The 17,028-nt window shown below is 39.4% G+C and overlaps 2 protein-coding genes across 5 annotated transcripts in view; one reads left to right on the forward strand and one right to left on the reverse strand.

Annotated features, from left to right (window-relative positions):
- The window catches only part of LPXN (leupaxin), a 40,965-nt gene extending 25,906 nt beyond the window's left edge, over positions 1-15,059 (reverse strand). For 2 of the 3 annotated variants that reach the window (XM_081239774.1, XM_081239772.1), the window contains exons 1-2: positions 13,306-15,059; positions 3,984-4,141 (exon numbers count right to left, since the gene is read on the reverse strand). In XM_081239774.1, coding sequence (XP_081095900.1) covers positions 3,984-4,141; positions 13,306-13,345 — 198 coding nt within the window. In that variant the 5' untranslated portion in view covers positions 13,346-15,059. Of the gene's footprint in view, positions 1-3,983; positions 4,142-11,715; positions 12,513-13,305 lie in introns of those variants that run through there. The other variant, XM_081239773.1, reaches the window with a different exon arrangement.
- ZFP91 (ZFP91 zinc finger protein, atypical E3 ubiquitin ligase) overlaps positions 12,564-17,028 on the forward strand; it is a 35,812-nt gene continuing 31,347 nt past the window's right edge. For both annotated transcript variants that reach the window (XM_081239770.1, XM_081239771.1), the window contains exon 1: positions 12,564-13,039. In XM_081239770.1, the coding sequence (XP_081095896.1) occupies positions 12,696-13,039 (344 nt within the window). In that variant the 5' untranslated portion in view covers positions 12,564-12,695. The remainder of the gene's footprint in view (positions 13,040-17,028) is intronic.

Genomic DNA, 17,028 nt, shown 5'->3' on the forward strand with positions numbered 1-17,028 from the left:
AAAAATTTTATTTTATTATATTGGTGGACCAATAAACTAATTCTATTCAAAATAAAATTTTCTAGAATATTTTTAAATGACACACAGCTATGAACATGAAAGCAAAAAAATTTTAAACCTTTCATATTGATTATTGAAACATTTAAAAATAGCATAAGTAAATAATTATTCTTGAGATATAGATCTATTTATATATACCTTAATTGGCTACTTAGCCATTGTTGCTTTTAACATTGTGATGTGAAAATTTTTCTGAAAAATGTCTTTCTTTTCAATATGATCTTATTTATTTTTATATTTTTTATAAAATTGCAATCTTCTACAAAGCTTCATTTCATGGTTAGTATATTTGAAATTGTTGACACTGCTTCTCCATAGCCCATAATAGTTTTAACTGAGAAAATACTCTCTCTCCAGATGCTGATGAAGCTATAAGTTCAGAGCAGATTCTGCTAAACGGAAGATATTCTGAATTCTATTTTTTATATTAAAATGTGTAATTATTTCAGCTCCAATATTTTCACATGGGCTGTATTTCTGCCTCCATTCGGCCCACCTTTCTTCAATAATATTTTTACAGGACAGAGCTCTTAAATTGTCTCTATTTGTGATGCCTTTTAACACTTCATCAAATGTAGATACTGCATAATCACAGGCCTTTACAATTTCATCCCATTCTGGTGGGAATATAAATTTATCCACTTAAAATCAGGAGGTCCGTCAAAGTCAAGATGTTTCCAAAGCACCGATTTTCAAGTCAGGTAATTAAACCATTTGAACTCTCATCTTTTGATTTGTTGAATTCCTCCCAGGCTTTGGTAGGGAGAAATCTGAGCTTCTTCCTTTTTGTAAGCTTTGTTCCACATAATTGCAACTTGTTAAAAAAACTTCAAAAGCTGACTTTTCATGATACATTCATTGAATAATTTGATTAAATATTTCCAACTGATTTTGCACATAATGTGGCCTAAATGTAGGTTGCTTTACAAAGTGGTTTTTCAAAGGCTCAGGCTCACAGGCAATGAAGAGAGAAAATACATACAGCCATGCTAATATATTTTTACATTCAACAAGAGCTTCTGTCACAGAAGTTTTGTAGATGAGCTATATATATACTCTGATTGTGTACAAATATACACACATATATAATTTGTAAATTTTAACAATTGCAGTTTCTATTTCGATGGGAGGAATACTAAAGCTTATTTGGATGCAGTCATGAATTTTGTGCGTATCACAACCAATTTCAACTGCATATCTGCTCCATAGGCTTTTAAGTATGTAAGAACATTGATTTTACCACTATGCCCTGCTCCACCAAAATCTGTATTAGTATTATCACCCCCCGAAACAACATTTTATCTCCATTGTTGAACTTTTCAACTAAATTTACAATGGCATTAACAATCTCATTTTAGACAAAAGAATGAACTTCTAAATATTTTGCTTTGATTCTTTGAATTGGATGTAAAAATTAAACCATTTTGAAATTAAATTTTCTAATTGCAGTCTCTAATTGATTTAATCTGGTATTATTTGATGACTTGCAAAGGGAATCAATTCATTAATCATCACCAATTCACTTTACTGACAAGCACAATAAAACTTGGAATTGAAAATGAGCAAAATTAATTTGGAAGAGTACTTTGATCCAAATGGAAAGGTGTGCTTTTCAATGACATGGAAACACACCTCCTGCAGCTTCACATATTGAATTATCATCTGCTGGCCCATTCTTCTTAAATTAGACATTAATTTTTGAAATAGATCCTGATGCTTCTTCCCCATATTTGTGTCTTGTGGTTTTCAAATGGACAGTGATAATTCTATTCCCCCCACAGTGGATGGTAAATGTTAACAAATACTTAGATCACACATCCATTATCAACTTTATTTTATTTTATTATTTTTTTAATTTGTTGCTCTGGGTCTTAGTTGCGGCAGATGGGCTCCTGAGTTGCAGCATGCAAGCTCTTAGTTGCGGCATGCATGTGGGATCTAGTTCCCTGACCAGGGGTCGAACCCAGGCCCCCTGCCTTGGGAGTGCAGAGTCTAAACTACTGCACCACCAGGGAAGTCCCATCATCAAGTTTCTTGAGACAATTAAATGTGCAGTTTTCGCTTCGGTTTGAGCCAAATGCTGCTGAAAGCGTTTGTTGCAAAATTTAAAAGCATTACCAAATAATAAAACTAACAGTTATAGCTTTAATATACAATTAGTGACAAAACTGATTTAACAAGAACATTTAGATTATACTGTACTCTATGGCAAGAATGCTCAGCCTCTATTTCCTAGACACAACTTGTATGACCTTAAGTCACAATTTCCCATATTTCTTTCTGACCCTGAAGAGGCTCCCTGCATCTCACAGACCACCACATGGACCACAGCACAGCATGAGTGGTGCTATACCAAGTGGTCATCAGGGGGGAAAGAAAAACCTCAAGGTTTTTCCTGCCACCACCTAAGACCAGAGGAGTTAGCTGCCCTTGCCCCTGTGCTTGAACTCTTAGCTTTAACAGCCAGCACCTTGCATATTATCCTTCAAAGGGAGCTGTCAGTTAGATTTTGTCTTATCAGGATCAGGAAATGGGAGACAAGTGGTCATTAGTCTTTTAGATCCAGCTACAATGAAATAAGAACTCTGTTCACTGCACGTGTGTTTTATATGCCACTACATGAGACTGTGAGAGAAGTCAGAAGAACCAAATGGAGGTCTATTAATCCATGCTGGTTTACTTTAATGCAAATACTAATTTAAAAATTTCACACACACAAAAAGTGGAAAATCTGGGGTAAAAGGTAAAGTCAGTAATAGGATGTCAAGAAAATAAGCATAAACCCAGGCTCTTCCAAGGGAACCAAGACGTAGGTCACCCCATAAAGTCAGTGTAAAGACTGTGGCTTTTATTCCAAATGAGATGAGAATTCATCTTGGGGTTCTGAGTAGAAGAATAAGATGATCTGATTTAAGTTTTACAGGATTATCCTGGCTGCTTTTTGGAGAATAAATTGCAGGGGGGCGGTCAGGATAGGGGATCAGTTAGGAATCTATGGCTATAATCTCACAGTGAGAACAAAGACAATAGCTCCTTAGTAGAGAGATAAATGTCTATTCTTAAAACTGTATGTATGTAGCTGGAGGGAAGAACCGTTAAAAGGCAAACCTACCCATAGGCTCAAATTTCAAGTCTGTGCTACTAGTGATTTCCTTTAGTGTACAAGGATGAATCAGAATATCATAGTTGAGAAACACCAGATATGAAGAGCACTTACTTAATTCCTCTTACACTAATCCATTCTCATCAAGTAACCTTCTAATCATAAAGTAGATGCATGTAGACTTATCCATAGGAAGGGAATACATATATCAGCAAATACTAGTATCTGTTCTACTTGATAGTTTAAACTCTAACCAGAAATTAATAAATTGGATTTCTGGGTTTTTTTTATACATAATCTTTCATGAGTTTAGTTTGTTTGTGTTGGTTCCCTAGAGCTTCATCATCTCTGGATATACTAATTGAATTTCCTAATATATTCAGCAGAAAATAACAGCTAGAAAGTGGCGATCCTAAAAAATCATCCTGAGAAGATCTGGCTGAGCTGCTGCCTGGCCTTTGCTCAAGTGACCTCTGGCCTTACTGAGTGCCATTCCAGTCAAACTGCAACATGCATCTCTGATACCCAGATGGTGATATCAGAATATCCCAAGTGAATTAGGGAATACTCTGCCTGTTACCAGGCCCTCAGGAAAAAAAAAAAAAAAAAAAGTTCTCAAAGGTTTATTCTTTTCTGATGATTTTTCTCCATTCTCCTCTTCTTTCTGAAAACAACCACCTTTAAGTTATCATTGAGTAATTCTTTTCTCTTTCTTGGATATATGATTTTCCTTTTGCATCATTTTATGTAAGATACAATTAATTTTCAGAAATGCACTCAAGTATCTATATTCAAGGTACTCCAATAAATGAAAAGTTACCGGAAAGGGACTTGAGTCATCTGGAATGGAAGGGGCATTTGAGGTCTCAGCATGGTTACTCTCCTTTCTGGAATGCTGATCCAGGGGAGGAGAAGCTGTGTTGGAGTATTCATCACTCTCCTGGAGGGTGGAGTATTCCAGTTCCTCCAGCAAGGCATCTATATCAAAAGATACAAGGGAATCATGACATAGAATATGTACATTTTCTGGAACAATTATCCTCTTAAATATCCCCCCTGTGCCTCCATTCATCTCCCTCTTCTCTTGGGTCTTAAGAGAAGGCTAAATTCAAACAGCCTCCTTTACTCCTTATTTGACTTCAAGAATATGGTCTATTCTACCAGGAGATGTTTAATGCCCTCTGCATGCTGTAGCCTGCTCCTTATTTCCTATGGTTGCATTCAATTTCATAGTCTTACTCTACAATTTGACTTTTTATATTGCAGCATATTCATTTTATCATTTATTTTGAGTGGATCACCCATGAAGATCTCCAATTAGAAAAATGTAAATGCTACATATTTTTTCCCATCAGAAAAATATATGCAATTATATTACAGTTTTCCAAAACATACCAGTACAGTAAAACTTATTCTTAATCCTGATAATTTGTTTTCTTATATCCCCAGCACATAACAAAATTCTCAAAGAAAAGTGTAAGTATTCTGTCATTTAAGGTGTGGCGAGAAAAAGGGATTGGAGGGGAAACAGATGTTGCAAAGTCAAGCAAGATGCTGCAATCCAAACAGCTGAGATTTGTTTCTATTGTAGTTTTCTTGGGAAAAACCAATGGACTTTATTGTATGAGTTACCTTTCTGTTTTATTTCATGTTACCTTTCTGTTTTGAGGAAATTAATGTTAATAATAAAATTAACACAGGACAGGCATTGTGTTCAGGAGTGTATATACTTCTTATATATTTAATTATATATTTATATATTTAGTCATCCTAATGCTTTGAGGCAAGTGATAGCATTGTCCTTATTTTGTAGATTAAGAAAGAGACAAATACCTTGTTTAAGGTCACACTGCTACTGAGTGCAGAACCTGGCTGATCCTGGGCTATCTGATCCCTGGCCCCTGCAAGTCAGAAATTCCAGACCCCATTCCCACGTGGATTCTCTGGATCATCTTGGCATGACACTTTCTTTTCTGAAGCTGTTTCCTCATCTACATAATAAAGCAATTGTATCACAACAGTATTTTTTTAAATTGTGGACCGAGACCCACTAGTAGATCTCCGGTGGATTTCTTACCACAGATTGTAGTTTTTCAACTTTGCAAAATACTGGATTAATTATTTCTAAGGATCTGCCCAGCTCTAAAGCCTTCAGATGAGGAAAATGAACTTTACAGGTCATTAAAAAAAGATTTTATTTCAGATATTCAGGGATAGGTATCTCTTAATGGCATAAGAGGAGATCTAAACATTTCTTACAAATGAAATCCTCTACAGATCTTTCTCAAGAATCCAGCTCACAAATATAATGAATTTTATGCACCATTTTAGAGATAAGCAAACTGAGCTAAACTCTTCAGGGCAAATGATCCTTCAACAAATAAACTGTAATGGAAAAGAAGAGATAGAGGGGGAACCAATAGGTTAAAAGAGACGTAAGAGACTTACAACTGATTTCAATGTATGACTCTTAAATAAACAAGCAAAAACCAACCAAACAAAGAAACAATTAGTAATACTGAACAGTGACTGAAAATTCAATAAGTAGTAAGTACTGTTAACTTATTTTAGTTGTGATAGGATATTTGATAATATTAAGTAACTTCTGTTAATATATTAGGTGTGATAATGGTATTTCATGACATTAAGAAATTACTATTAAGGATAGTATGGATATGATAATGGTATTATGGTTATTTGTATAAATGTATATATATATTTATGCTGAAATATTTACAAATGAAATGATACAATGTGTGAAATCACTTTAAAATAATCTAGGAATGGAAGGAATGGGTGGATGTATACATGAAATAAAATTAACCAAGAGTTGATAATTGTTTAAGGTGATTGATGGGTACAGCAGATTTCTTTAACTATTTTCTTTCCTTTTGTAAATTTTAAAATTCTCTATAATAAAAGGTTTTTAAAAAGAAGAGGAAAGAAAAGAAAAAGTAAGGTAGAAATAGAAAGTAAAACTTTTTCTCTCAGGACTTTACTAGCCAAACTGAATGCCAAATCTCTGAGTTCCAAATTTTTACTCTATAGCCCTCTATTAAGATATAGCTTCTTTCTTTTCTATTTCCCAAGCTTTGCCCCAAACAGAAGTCATGGTTCCTCTTGGATTCAAAATAAAAAATAGGGACTTCCCTGGTGGCGCAGCAGATAAGAATCTGCCTGCCAATGCAGGGGATACGGATTTGATCCCTAGTCCAGGAAGATCCCACATGCCGCAGAGCAACTAAGCCTGTGCACCACAACTACTGAGCCTGTGTGCCTAGAGCCCACGCACCACAACTAAGAGTAGCCCCTTCTGGCCACAACTAGAGAAAGCCTGAGCACAGCAACGAAGACCCAACGCAGCCAAAAATAAATAAAATTAATTTTTTTTTAAAAAAAGGCATTTACAATAAAGATGAGGGGAGAGGGAAGACCCTCTACAAGAGAAGCAAACCATACCACTAAGAGTAGAAGGTTACCCTTAGAAGCGCCAGCTAACCAAAGTTACTAAAACTCCTTTCTGGGTCATGAGTTAACAGTCCTTTCTCTTCCTGTTTCCTATGAGTGTACATATCACCAACACCCCGAGATTATCTCCCTTTTGGCCAGATGCTGTAATTTGAAGATGACTAATTTCAGCATGACAAATACGGGATTACTGGTGCAGGGTGAGGGGTATCAGACTGAACACGCTGCAGTCCATTTTCATAGCGCCTCATCTGTGGATATCAAACAGTGTCAACATTCACAGGAAGGGAAGTAAGTGAGGTGTCTTGAGGGTCTCACTAGACTGTAACGACTTCATTCAGAGCCATTGTCTGCTCCCGCTTCCCCTTTATCTAGCATCCCCATGTAATGAGGATTTAGGTAAGACTTTCTGGGTGGATATAAACTACTAACCTTGGGGACCGTACTGCAGAGAGGAAATATTGGCCCACCTGGGCTGACTTGTCCTCCATGCTATTTCTCCACATTGGAGAAGAAACACCCACCCTAGGTCTTTTGGGTAGTTATTGAGCTGATGACAATTTGAAGAAGCGATTGAGGTGTAGCTATTAACAGCCTAATGAGGTTTAGCCACCTGGATAACATACATGAATGTTACCTTCCAGGCCACTTGGCATACATGAATGTTACCTTCCAGGCCACTTGGTACTTTCCACATTCCTGGACCAAATTTCTCTACCATTCATCCTGCTGAGGAAATGCAAAACTGCGCAAATCTACTTTAAAAATTTTTTTAAAATTATCTGGGTTATCCTATTGGCTGGAACACCAGAGCCAACAAACTGCTAAAAAGGGAGAACACCTTGTCACTTAATCGGTTTTGGTGTCAGATGCTCCTATGAGTGACATTGAACAAGTTATTTTGTTTTTCTTAGTTTTCTCATTTGAAAAAAAACAGTGGATAAAACCTATCTCAGAAGGTTGCTTGGAACACTAAAATGATTAACATATGTACAAATGTAGCTTAAGTCACTGAATAAGCATTACTTCCCTTGCCGATTACCTACATTAAAGCCATGAGGTATCCCTAAAATAAAAAAGCAGAACTGGACTCTGGAGCAACTCGTACAGAAATGTGAACTTCCCCAACCTTCACATGGGATAAGAACTGGGAGTCTACCCCAAATCCAAAATATATTCTACTCCAACTATCAAAATAGACTTTATTTCCAGAACAGTTCAATATTTATTAAACATTAAATACCCTTCTCCTTTTCATTAACATCTCTTCCCTCCTGTAATTTGCCTTCCTTCCTTCCTCTACTCCTCCAGCTCTCAAAATACATTTTTTAAAAAAGACAACATGCAAGATGTTTTTTGTTGTTGTCATTTGCACTTTTGACATACCCCAAACATACAAAAACCCAGGACACTGTGTAATTATGCAGCGTGAACACTGGGTAAAGGTGATTCAGTGTTAGTAAGGATGACAGCAACAAAAGTTGGCAAAAGATATGGAATGAGTCCCAAGGATGACAGACCTTACATTACTCCAAAGGTTTGAAATCAGGGATCTCTCTGAGCAGTGTGGCCAATGGCTTCACTGCTGGTTTCAGTTGCTTTGGAGTGGAAGGAGGTATCATATTTGCAGGCCATGGTAATCTGTTCCTTCAGAATTGCTCTCAATAAAAATCTTAGCAATGAAAGCACTGAAGTAATAGTGCTGTGCCTTATTTAATACTAAACCATGGAACAAATGAAACTGCTCTGGCCTTTCTCCAACCTTTGAGAATCCCTCATTCTTGTACTTCTATTCCATTTCTTCTCAGAACACCCTTTAAGCCCCCTCCTTTTTCTTTCTTTTTCCCCCCAAATCACATCTCTGAACTTGCCAACTCTGTGACCACCCTATGATCTCCAGCAGCCCCCAAGAGGCAAAATGCCCATAATAAAATGACAATTTCAATCACAATTCAGCCCAAAAGTAATTGTGCAGCGTTTATTCTGTGGTTAGCACCAAATTCTCTGCCTATTGTGCCTCTGCAAACAGCAAACCCATAGTTCCCCAAAATAATGTAGTTCCTCATGCTTCACTCTTGGTTGGCCTGAGGTCAGGAAAGAAGTGAAAATAAAATCTTCCAACACTATCCTCCATCTGGCTAGAAGTATACCCTACCACACATGGAGATGACAGCCAAGTCTTCATTCCCTCAGTTTCTCCTCCAAGAAGCTCCTCACTCACCCAACTCTTCCATTGTCACACACCCAAGATGCTCTGGTACCACAGGTTGTGAGGAACTGTTTTGGCATGTGTTGAAGAAGAGGACCGCAAAGGAACTGAACGAGCCAGCGTGAAGCAGCCTCTATAACCCTTTTTGGTTCCTGTATTTGCTTAGCACTTCCTCTCTTTTGATTTGGTGAGTTTCTTTCTTCTTTTTTTTTTTTTTCTTTTTGTAGGTCAGGGTTCTAAAAAATGAGCCTGACATAAAAGGTGAGTAATTGGATTTGAGTTCTGGCTGTGCATTGGCCAGGGTGATAAAGAGTCAAAACTAACTTTGAAAAATTTGAGAACCTACTATGTGCCTGGATTCATCTTGAATTCATGGGAATGGCAGATTTGCACTTGTGTTTTTGCCCAGTGTGGGTATCCTGCTGTAACTGTGCATGATGGAATCTGATTTTTTTTTTCCCCTGAGGGACCATGGAAGCATAATCTCCTTCATAAATTTCCATCAGAGTTAACTAGCACCCAATTCATTTTGCTTAATTATCCAGAAATTGTGCTTACCTGGTTTTCTGAATAGATCATCAACCCATTAAAGGCAGAAAAAAAAAGAGATACAAATGAACTTATTTATAAAATAGAAGCAGACTCACAGACTTAGAGAACTGAATTTATGATTACCAGAGGGGTAGTGGGGGGTAGGGATAGTTAGGGTGTGTGGGATGGACACACTGCTATATTTAAAATGGATAACCAATAAGGACCTACTGTACAGCACAGGAAACTCTGCTCAATATTCTGTAACAACCTCATTGGGAAAAGAATTTAAAAAAGAATAGATACATGTATATGTATAACTGAATCACTTTGTTATATACCTGAAACTAATACAACATTGTTAATCAACTATACTCCAATATAAAATTAAAAGATTTTTTTAAAAAGGCAGAACAGGATTCTCAGGACCAGGTTCACATTTGGATTCTCAGGGCCAAGTTTATTTCAGTGGTTCAAAATGCAAACAACTAGGGCTTCCCTGGTGGCGCAGTGGTTGAGAGTCCACCTGCCGATGCAGGGGACACGGGTTCGTGCACCGGTCCGGGAAGATCCCACAGGCCGCGGAGCAGCTGGACCCGTGAGCCATGGCCGCTGAGCCTGCGCGGTCCGGAGCCTGTGCTCCGCAACGGGAGAGTCCACAACAGTGAGAGGCCCGCGTACCGGGAAAAAAAAAAAAAAGCAAACAACTATAGGGGTCATGAAGAATGAAACTGGAAGATTTAAGACACCAGGTTCTAAACTGCAGACATCTCGATTAAGCACAATTCCTGCCTAGTTATATTGTCTTAGTTTCTCTAAAAAGTGACACTGAGGTTAACTTTCACTTTTTTTTTTTACCACTGTGATTTGATTCACCTTGAATAAAATAAAACAATTACAAAAGGCCTACTATGAGAAGGCAGTACATAAAGAACTAAAATTACGGTCCTGTGAAATAGATATTATCCCCATTTTTACCAGTGGTGAAATAGATACAAGGAATAGAAACTTGCTAAAGATAATTAGTAGGTGGCTTTGTTACTTACTATAACAGATTTAACTTCAAAGCCTGTAATCTTTCCTCTACAACAGTGGTCTTTTTAAGGATGATCTAAAGGAATCGTTCATTCTCCATTCCATTGTGACTCTAAGACTTTAAAAAAATTTTTTTAATGTAAAGGAGATCCCACCTCTGCATTACTTTGAGCAGCCATTGGATGTCAGTGCCATTCTAAAAGTCTGCTCACTGCAAATATAGGTTTGAAAAATTCCCATCCACACTATGCTAAACAGTTTTTACAACTGAAATGCCATTGCCCGCATGAAAGTGCAAAACACTCAACAGAGAATACGAACATTTGGCCAATCTGAAGTGGTAACTGAGCCAAAATACTGGAAGGAAAAATGCTCTTCAGCATTTGTCTTGCAGATATTGGACTCCATCTGCAGTTTAACTAAATGATTAATGTGAAATTTAGAACTGGATTCCGAGATCTTGTTTCCATTCACTTACGTTGGAGATTTTAACCCCGGATGCTTTAGTTTCCAGGGGTAAGAACTGTTCCTGCAAATCGCTCCTCGATTATAATGGATGAAAGGAAAAAGGAAGCAACGCAAAAAGCTCACAGCCATCACCAAATGCAACTTGGAGATAAGCAAACGGAAACTCCCGTTTGATGCGTTAGGGCAATTTAGTTTCACATGCTAGCTGAAGAGAAAAGTAATTTCTGACAAAGTTGCTATTCTGACCATGCTTCCTGTGTAGCAGAAACATTTAAAAACCGCAGAAGCAGATGGTTTCAGGGTGGGGAGTGTGAGGGAGGCCTTCAGTTTTCCGGGTAGGTCACGCTAACAACCCTTCACCTCCCTTCCTTCCAGCCCAGGGACCACAGCCAAGTTAAGCAGCCGATACCAGTTCCTTGGCCCCGACAACATCTAGTAAAAAAGCAATTCTACAATTATTTCTACAAACTTTTATTAAGAATCAAATGAGTGGTAAGAATTGTGCTAGCCCCCCCAGGATCCAACGGAACCAGATTCAATCCGTGACCTCCAGACGCTCACAGGTTAGTGGGTCAGACACAGAAGACGAATATTGCAGATATAAACGCTAACCGGTCCCAGATGAGGTGCCACCTAACCAGACAAAGATGAGTGCTATTACGTGTCCACCCTACAAATGGTTCGCTAACACCAAGTACGAAACTACGGAAAACCCTGCCAGGTAAACCCCACCAGCTACTGGGCCCACAGTTGTGGTCAGCTCTGCGCAGGCGTTGAGGCCGAACCCGGAAACACTGCCTCCCCGGAAGAGTAAATTCGAAACGCGGAAAGAGTAAACTACCTTTCCCATCGCGCATCAGTCAAACACTCCCAGCATCCTCTCCGCCTCTGGCTTCGTATCTTTTTTCCTAAGGCGTAGGATAAGTTGAACTTCATTTCCCAGGATGCCCCTGGGCAAGTTAACCATGCTCATGCGCCAAAAGGCGGGTCCTCCTTGCCCTCACGACCCCGCCTCTGTCCTACCGCCGCCATTTTTTCAGAGACTTTCATCCGGCAGCCGACGGGGCTTTTTTTCTTAAAGGAGAAGCGACAGCTCAAAAAAATTTCCCCCTTCTCCCCGCAAGACCTGGCGGCGCTGGGGACAGAAAGGCTACAGACAGGAAAGTGGGATCGGGGTGGGGGCAGAAAAACGCCGAGGCTACTTCCGCGGCTTAAGGAAGAAGGATAGAAAGAGCCCTTGTGGCATTAGCGGCTCCTTAGGGAGGCAGGTGCGCGCGCAGCCATTCCAGGGTGCGCGCGAGGCGGGGAAAGAGGTGCGTTTTTTTCCCACCAACCTCCTCGCGAGACCTGCCCCTCCCACTGCCCTTAGCGCGCGTTGAGCTCCGGAGGTGGGGGATAAAGGTCACTTTGGCATTGTCGCGAGACGCAGCCGTTTAACGGTGAGAACGGGTGCGCGGGGAAGAAAACCTCGCGCGCTCCCTTGGAGCCGTTTCCTGATTGGTTGAAGGGAGGGGTGGGGGAGGGAACCGGTACGCCGCTGCGTGAGAGACCGCGGGGGGCGGGGCGAAGAAGCCGTCCCTCCTCTCCGATTGGTCCGCTGAGCGTCTGTGGCGGGCGCGCGCGCGCCGCCTGCGGTAGAAGGCCTTGAGTGGCAGGGGGTGGGGGGGGCGCCCTCGGAGCCGGGCGGAGGGGAGGGGGGAACGAGGAGCGCCGAGTGAGAGTGAGCCGGTCGCTCCGGGGGGCGGGGGGAGCAGCGCCGCGGCCGCCGCCGCCTCCGCCTCCGCCGCCTGGGACTAGGGGGTGGGGGGCGGACGAGTCCCGATGCCGGGGGAGACGGAAGAGCCGAGACCCCCGGAGCAGCAGGACCAGGAAGGGGGAGAGGCGGCGGCGGCCAAGGCGGCTCCGGAGGAGCCCCAACAACAGCCCCCTGAAGCGGCGGCGGCGGCCCCTGGGGGGACCACTAGCAGCCGCGTGCTGAGGGGAGGTCGGGACCGGGGCCGGGCCGCTGCGGCCGCCGCCGCTGCTGTGTCCCGCCGGAGGAAGGCCGAGTATCCCCGCCGGCGGAGGAGCAGCCCCAGCGCCAGGCCTCCCGACGCCCCAGGGCAGCAGTCCCAGGCCGCGAAGCCCCCGTCTCCAGCTCAGGGCAAGAAGAGTCCGCGACTCCTGTGAGTAACGCAGTCTTTCAGGCGGTGGGAAAGACCCCCCTCTACCCGCACGCAACCCTCTCGGCTCCCGTAGCGATCACTCCACGTGACATCCTGCTTACTCTGCCCCCTGCCGGCTTGCATGGCAGATGTCACGCCGCTTCCCTGGCCGTCTTATCACTTCTCTCTGGCTTCCTCCGCCCCCCTTGCCTGTCTTTCCGGCCACTTCCCCACTCCCTGAAGGCGTCCTTTGTAGGATACACTTCTTCTGCTCCTAAGTGACCCACCTCTTCCCTGCCGCCTCAGGCTTCTCCCGCACTCTGGCATCTGCGCTCCCTTTGTCAGCCTATCCCTTTCCCGCTTAGGGCGGCTCTCCAGTATTACATCACATCCCCATTAAGAAATCTACAGCATGAGCTTAAATTTTAGCCTTCAAAATTGTGTCGTCTCCCTCACCCCCCCCCCGTCCCATTAATTAGCTCAAGAGCCAGTTGTACTAGTATCGTTATGTAGCTTTTTTCACTCTACTGAATTTTCACATCATTTTCCACTCATTTTAAAAACCTGGGACTTAGTAGTCGGATAAAACGTGGCTTGCCAATTTTAAGTGTAGAGTCTTTCATGTAACAAGATGAGATGCGTTTTCTTTCATTCTTTTTGACAAGTAGCTTTTATGTGTTTGTTTTTGCATATGTTTTAACGTAGGAACTTCGTCCTTAAAAATTAGAATAATCTGAAAGTAATTTCTTTATTACCTAGAGATCATAGAGAAACTAAGATGACCAGAAATATAAATATTTTAAGTTGTTTATTAAAATGTTTCTATGCTGAAAATACTGAAGCACACGTGTTTGTAAATTCTAGAAATTAATCACATTAGCCGTTGAATTCGTTACTGAAGGCATTTGTGTCTTTTGACTTTAAAGTGAAAAAAATTAGTAAAAGCAGAGAAAGTTGAAGGTGGGGGGAGAAAACAGTTTTAAATGCCCCCCGACCTCCACCACCACCCTACCTCCCCAGCAGAGAGCATGGCAATATTTTGCTTGTACAGACCCGATAGATTTAGAACACTCCTGTTCTGAAATTAAGAGTGAAGTCTGTGACCTTGGCATGCTTGTCTTAGAAGACGGTCAGAAAGAGAAATAAAATTCAAAGGTATATTGTGTATTACATGTGCTTTCAAATTATTAAATGTTATTTAAATTAACATAATTTAGAGAATTGTGTAAACTAAATTTCTGTGGACAACAAAAATATGTACTTAAAATGGTTCAGCTGCAAGTAGGATTCTAATTGCTGTAAATGAATTTCATGGTCACAGAAAATGTAAGCTTCTGTGTTTAATCATAAATTTGAAGAAATTAGCCTTATTTGGATATAAATTCCTTGGACAAATTAAACTGCTCGTGCCTCAATTTTATTATCTATAGGAGATAATGTTAATCTCAGTGAGCTGCGTTTGTGAGACTTAAGTACACCGTGTGAAACACTTAACACAAAGCATGATATGTAGGAAATATTTACTAAAAATTACTGTTTTGAGCAGTGATGTCTTTGGTAGAGGTAAAACTAGTGTGTAGTGGTCTTTTTCATGTAAATTCTGTGAAATTGGATTTTTAATTCTTTTTCTGTTACCATACACAGGAAGGTTAATAACTTAATATATATTTTTTAAATTCCCTTGTATTTTCACCTACCCATTTGAAAGTTAAATATACCTATATCTCCTTGCCACATTCCCCTCCCACTGATCCACCAGTTTTACTTATAGAAATGATCTCTTAAGATAATTATACCTAGAGTGGTAGTTTTACCGGCTGTCATGGTTTATTACGTTCCCTAGCTCTTGGCAAAAAAGTACTAATGAGTCTTTTTTTATTTCCACATTATAAATGTTACAGTAGTTGAACTTGGATGAAGATGACTTAATTAAACCCCTTCAGATACTCCTTGTGGGGAGGGAAGAATAGTCTTAATTCTTAAAGTCCCTTTCTCTCTCATCCAACATCATAAAAGATAGTAGTATTCTTTTACCTTCGGTTAGCCTCAGAACTCTCTCTTAATTATATATATATATATATATATATATATATATATATAAATTATCCAGTTTTGATTGGATTGTTACATTACATTTTCATTGTAATAATTTTTTTGTTACACATTTTAAATTTACTGCATGCCCTGGAAATCAAAGAACTAAAGCATTTCAGCTCAAACCTTGATTGAGCAGTAACTGGTCCTGGTACTGTGTTGACCCAGGGTTTATAAAGGAAAATGAGACATGGTCTTTATCCTCAAGGACTTTGCAGTAAAGGAGGAAGATGCATTGATTAGTGGAGTTTTGTCAAATGTGTACATGGTTTACAGGTTTTCAGAATGATAAAATAAATTTTAAAACTAATTAAGTGAGAAACAATCCTTTAAGACATTTCAGTTTACTGAACCGTGGTCAAGTGCCTTCTCACCTTGATTCAGCCCTACTTTCCAAATAACATTTCCCCCAATAAATTCCCAGTCATCAGCTGTTTAACCTACATTTGTTTCTCTTGATTGAAGAGACAGCAGAGTGTACAGTAGCTTAATAATGTCCATAAATACAGAGACTTGGATTGATTGTAACCTCTTTTCCTCTTACAAGGCACAATAACAGAGGAAAAAACATTGCTTTCTACTGCTTACTAAGTGACCTTGGGCAAGTCACTTAAGCTCCTTAAATATGCTTCTTCATCTTTAGTTGATAATTTATGATTTGTGAAATGAGCTTTATAGTTAGATGACAATTACCGTTTTTAGAAACTTTCGTAAGCTTGTAACAACTTTTCTATTTGCGTTGAAATGTTCAGAAATTAATGAAAAGAGTAAGAACTCTTGTGAAGGGAAATAAAGAATTTTTCAGTGAATGTGCTCAAGAAAAAGGCATGAAGTTAAATCTATAATCATTATAAATTAAAACTTAAAGGCTAATAGTAGGGAAAGATAAACCAAATTTGAAGAAAGATTATGTATCAGTACTAAGAATTAGGCTTTTCATTTGCTGTATTTTAGCCAATAAATTCCAGAGTTAAGATTCTTATGTTTCAAATACAGATGTTTATATACTCATCTAACTTAAAAATGTATATGTGTGTGTATATATATATATATATATATACACACACGTATGTATGTATATGGGAATTTATATATATACACACACACCCACACAGTCCAGCTTATTTCTGATTCATAAGTTAAAACATTCTTGCTTTCTGCTAATATGGAAACAATATAATTGTTAAAATAAGACTACTTTAAATGCAAAAGGCTTATTTTCTTTTTCCCATGTGATAGTAAGTCCTTTAGTTATCTAATGCATTTCAGAATTTAACACTTAAATACTTTTTTTTTAGTTTCTCATTTAGCTGTTGAGGAAAGGTGTTCTTTCCTCACCACAGGGAATATAGGCTAAAACTGAATATTACTAGAGGTAAATCTACAGTCTCAGATGGGTTACAAATGAAGGAAACAAATACTGCTCTGTTTTCTGGTATATGGAGTTCCATTTTGGGTTTATTTTCTTGCTGAAAGTAAAATGGTAGTAAACCTTAGCACGATACCTTCTTGCTGCTTTTGTAAGGAAAAAGCAATGGTCATAATAGTGAGAATGAAGAGGCAGTAATATTCTGAATTGGAAAAACTTTTATGACTCTTTGGAGAAGGCTTCAATTGTATTTAAGCCTGAAATCCTGAGTTTTCCTCTTAACAGTGATCAGTGTGGTAAAAGAAACATTGAACCATTCCAGAAGGTTTTCAGAAAGTTAATTGTATAGTGTTTCAAGATCTAACAATTGTTTCTGTACTTTTCATTTAGAGTTAACATGATTAGCAGTATTCTTGTGTTAGTTGTTAATTGGGACATTAATAACATAATTTAAAATTATTATACCAAGCTTTTTTTTAAAAAATGGGATGAGAAAATGATATCTAGTCTTTCTAAAGAGAACAGAATATATTTATATTATGCTATG

Source organism: Mesoplodon bidens (genome assembly GCF_964165515.1).
Source record: "Mesoplodon bidens genome assembly, chromosome: 7".
NCBI classification, from domain to species: domain Eukaryota; kingdom Metazoa; phylum Chordata; class Mammalia; order Artiodactyla; family Ziphiidae; genus Mesoplodon; species Mesoplodon bidens.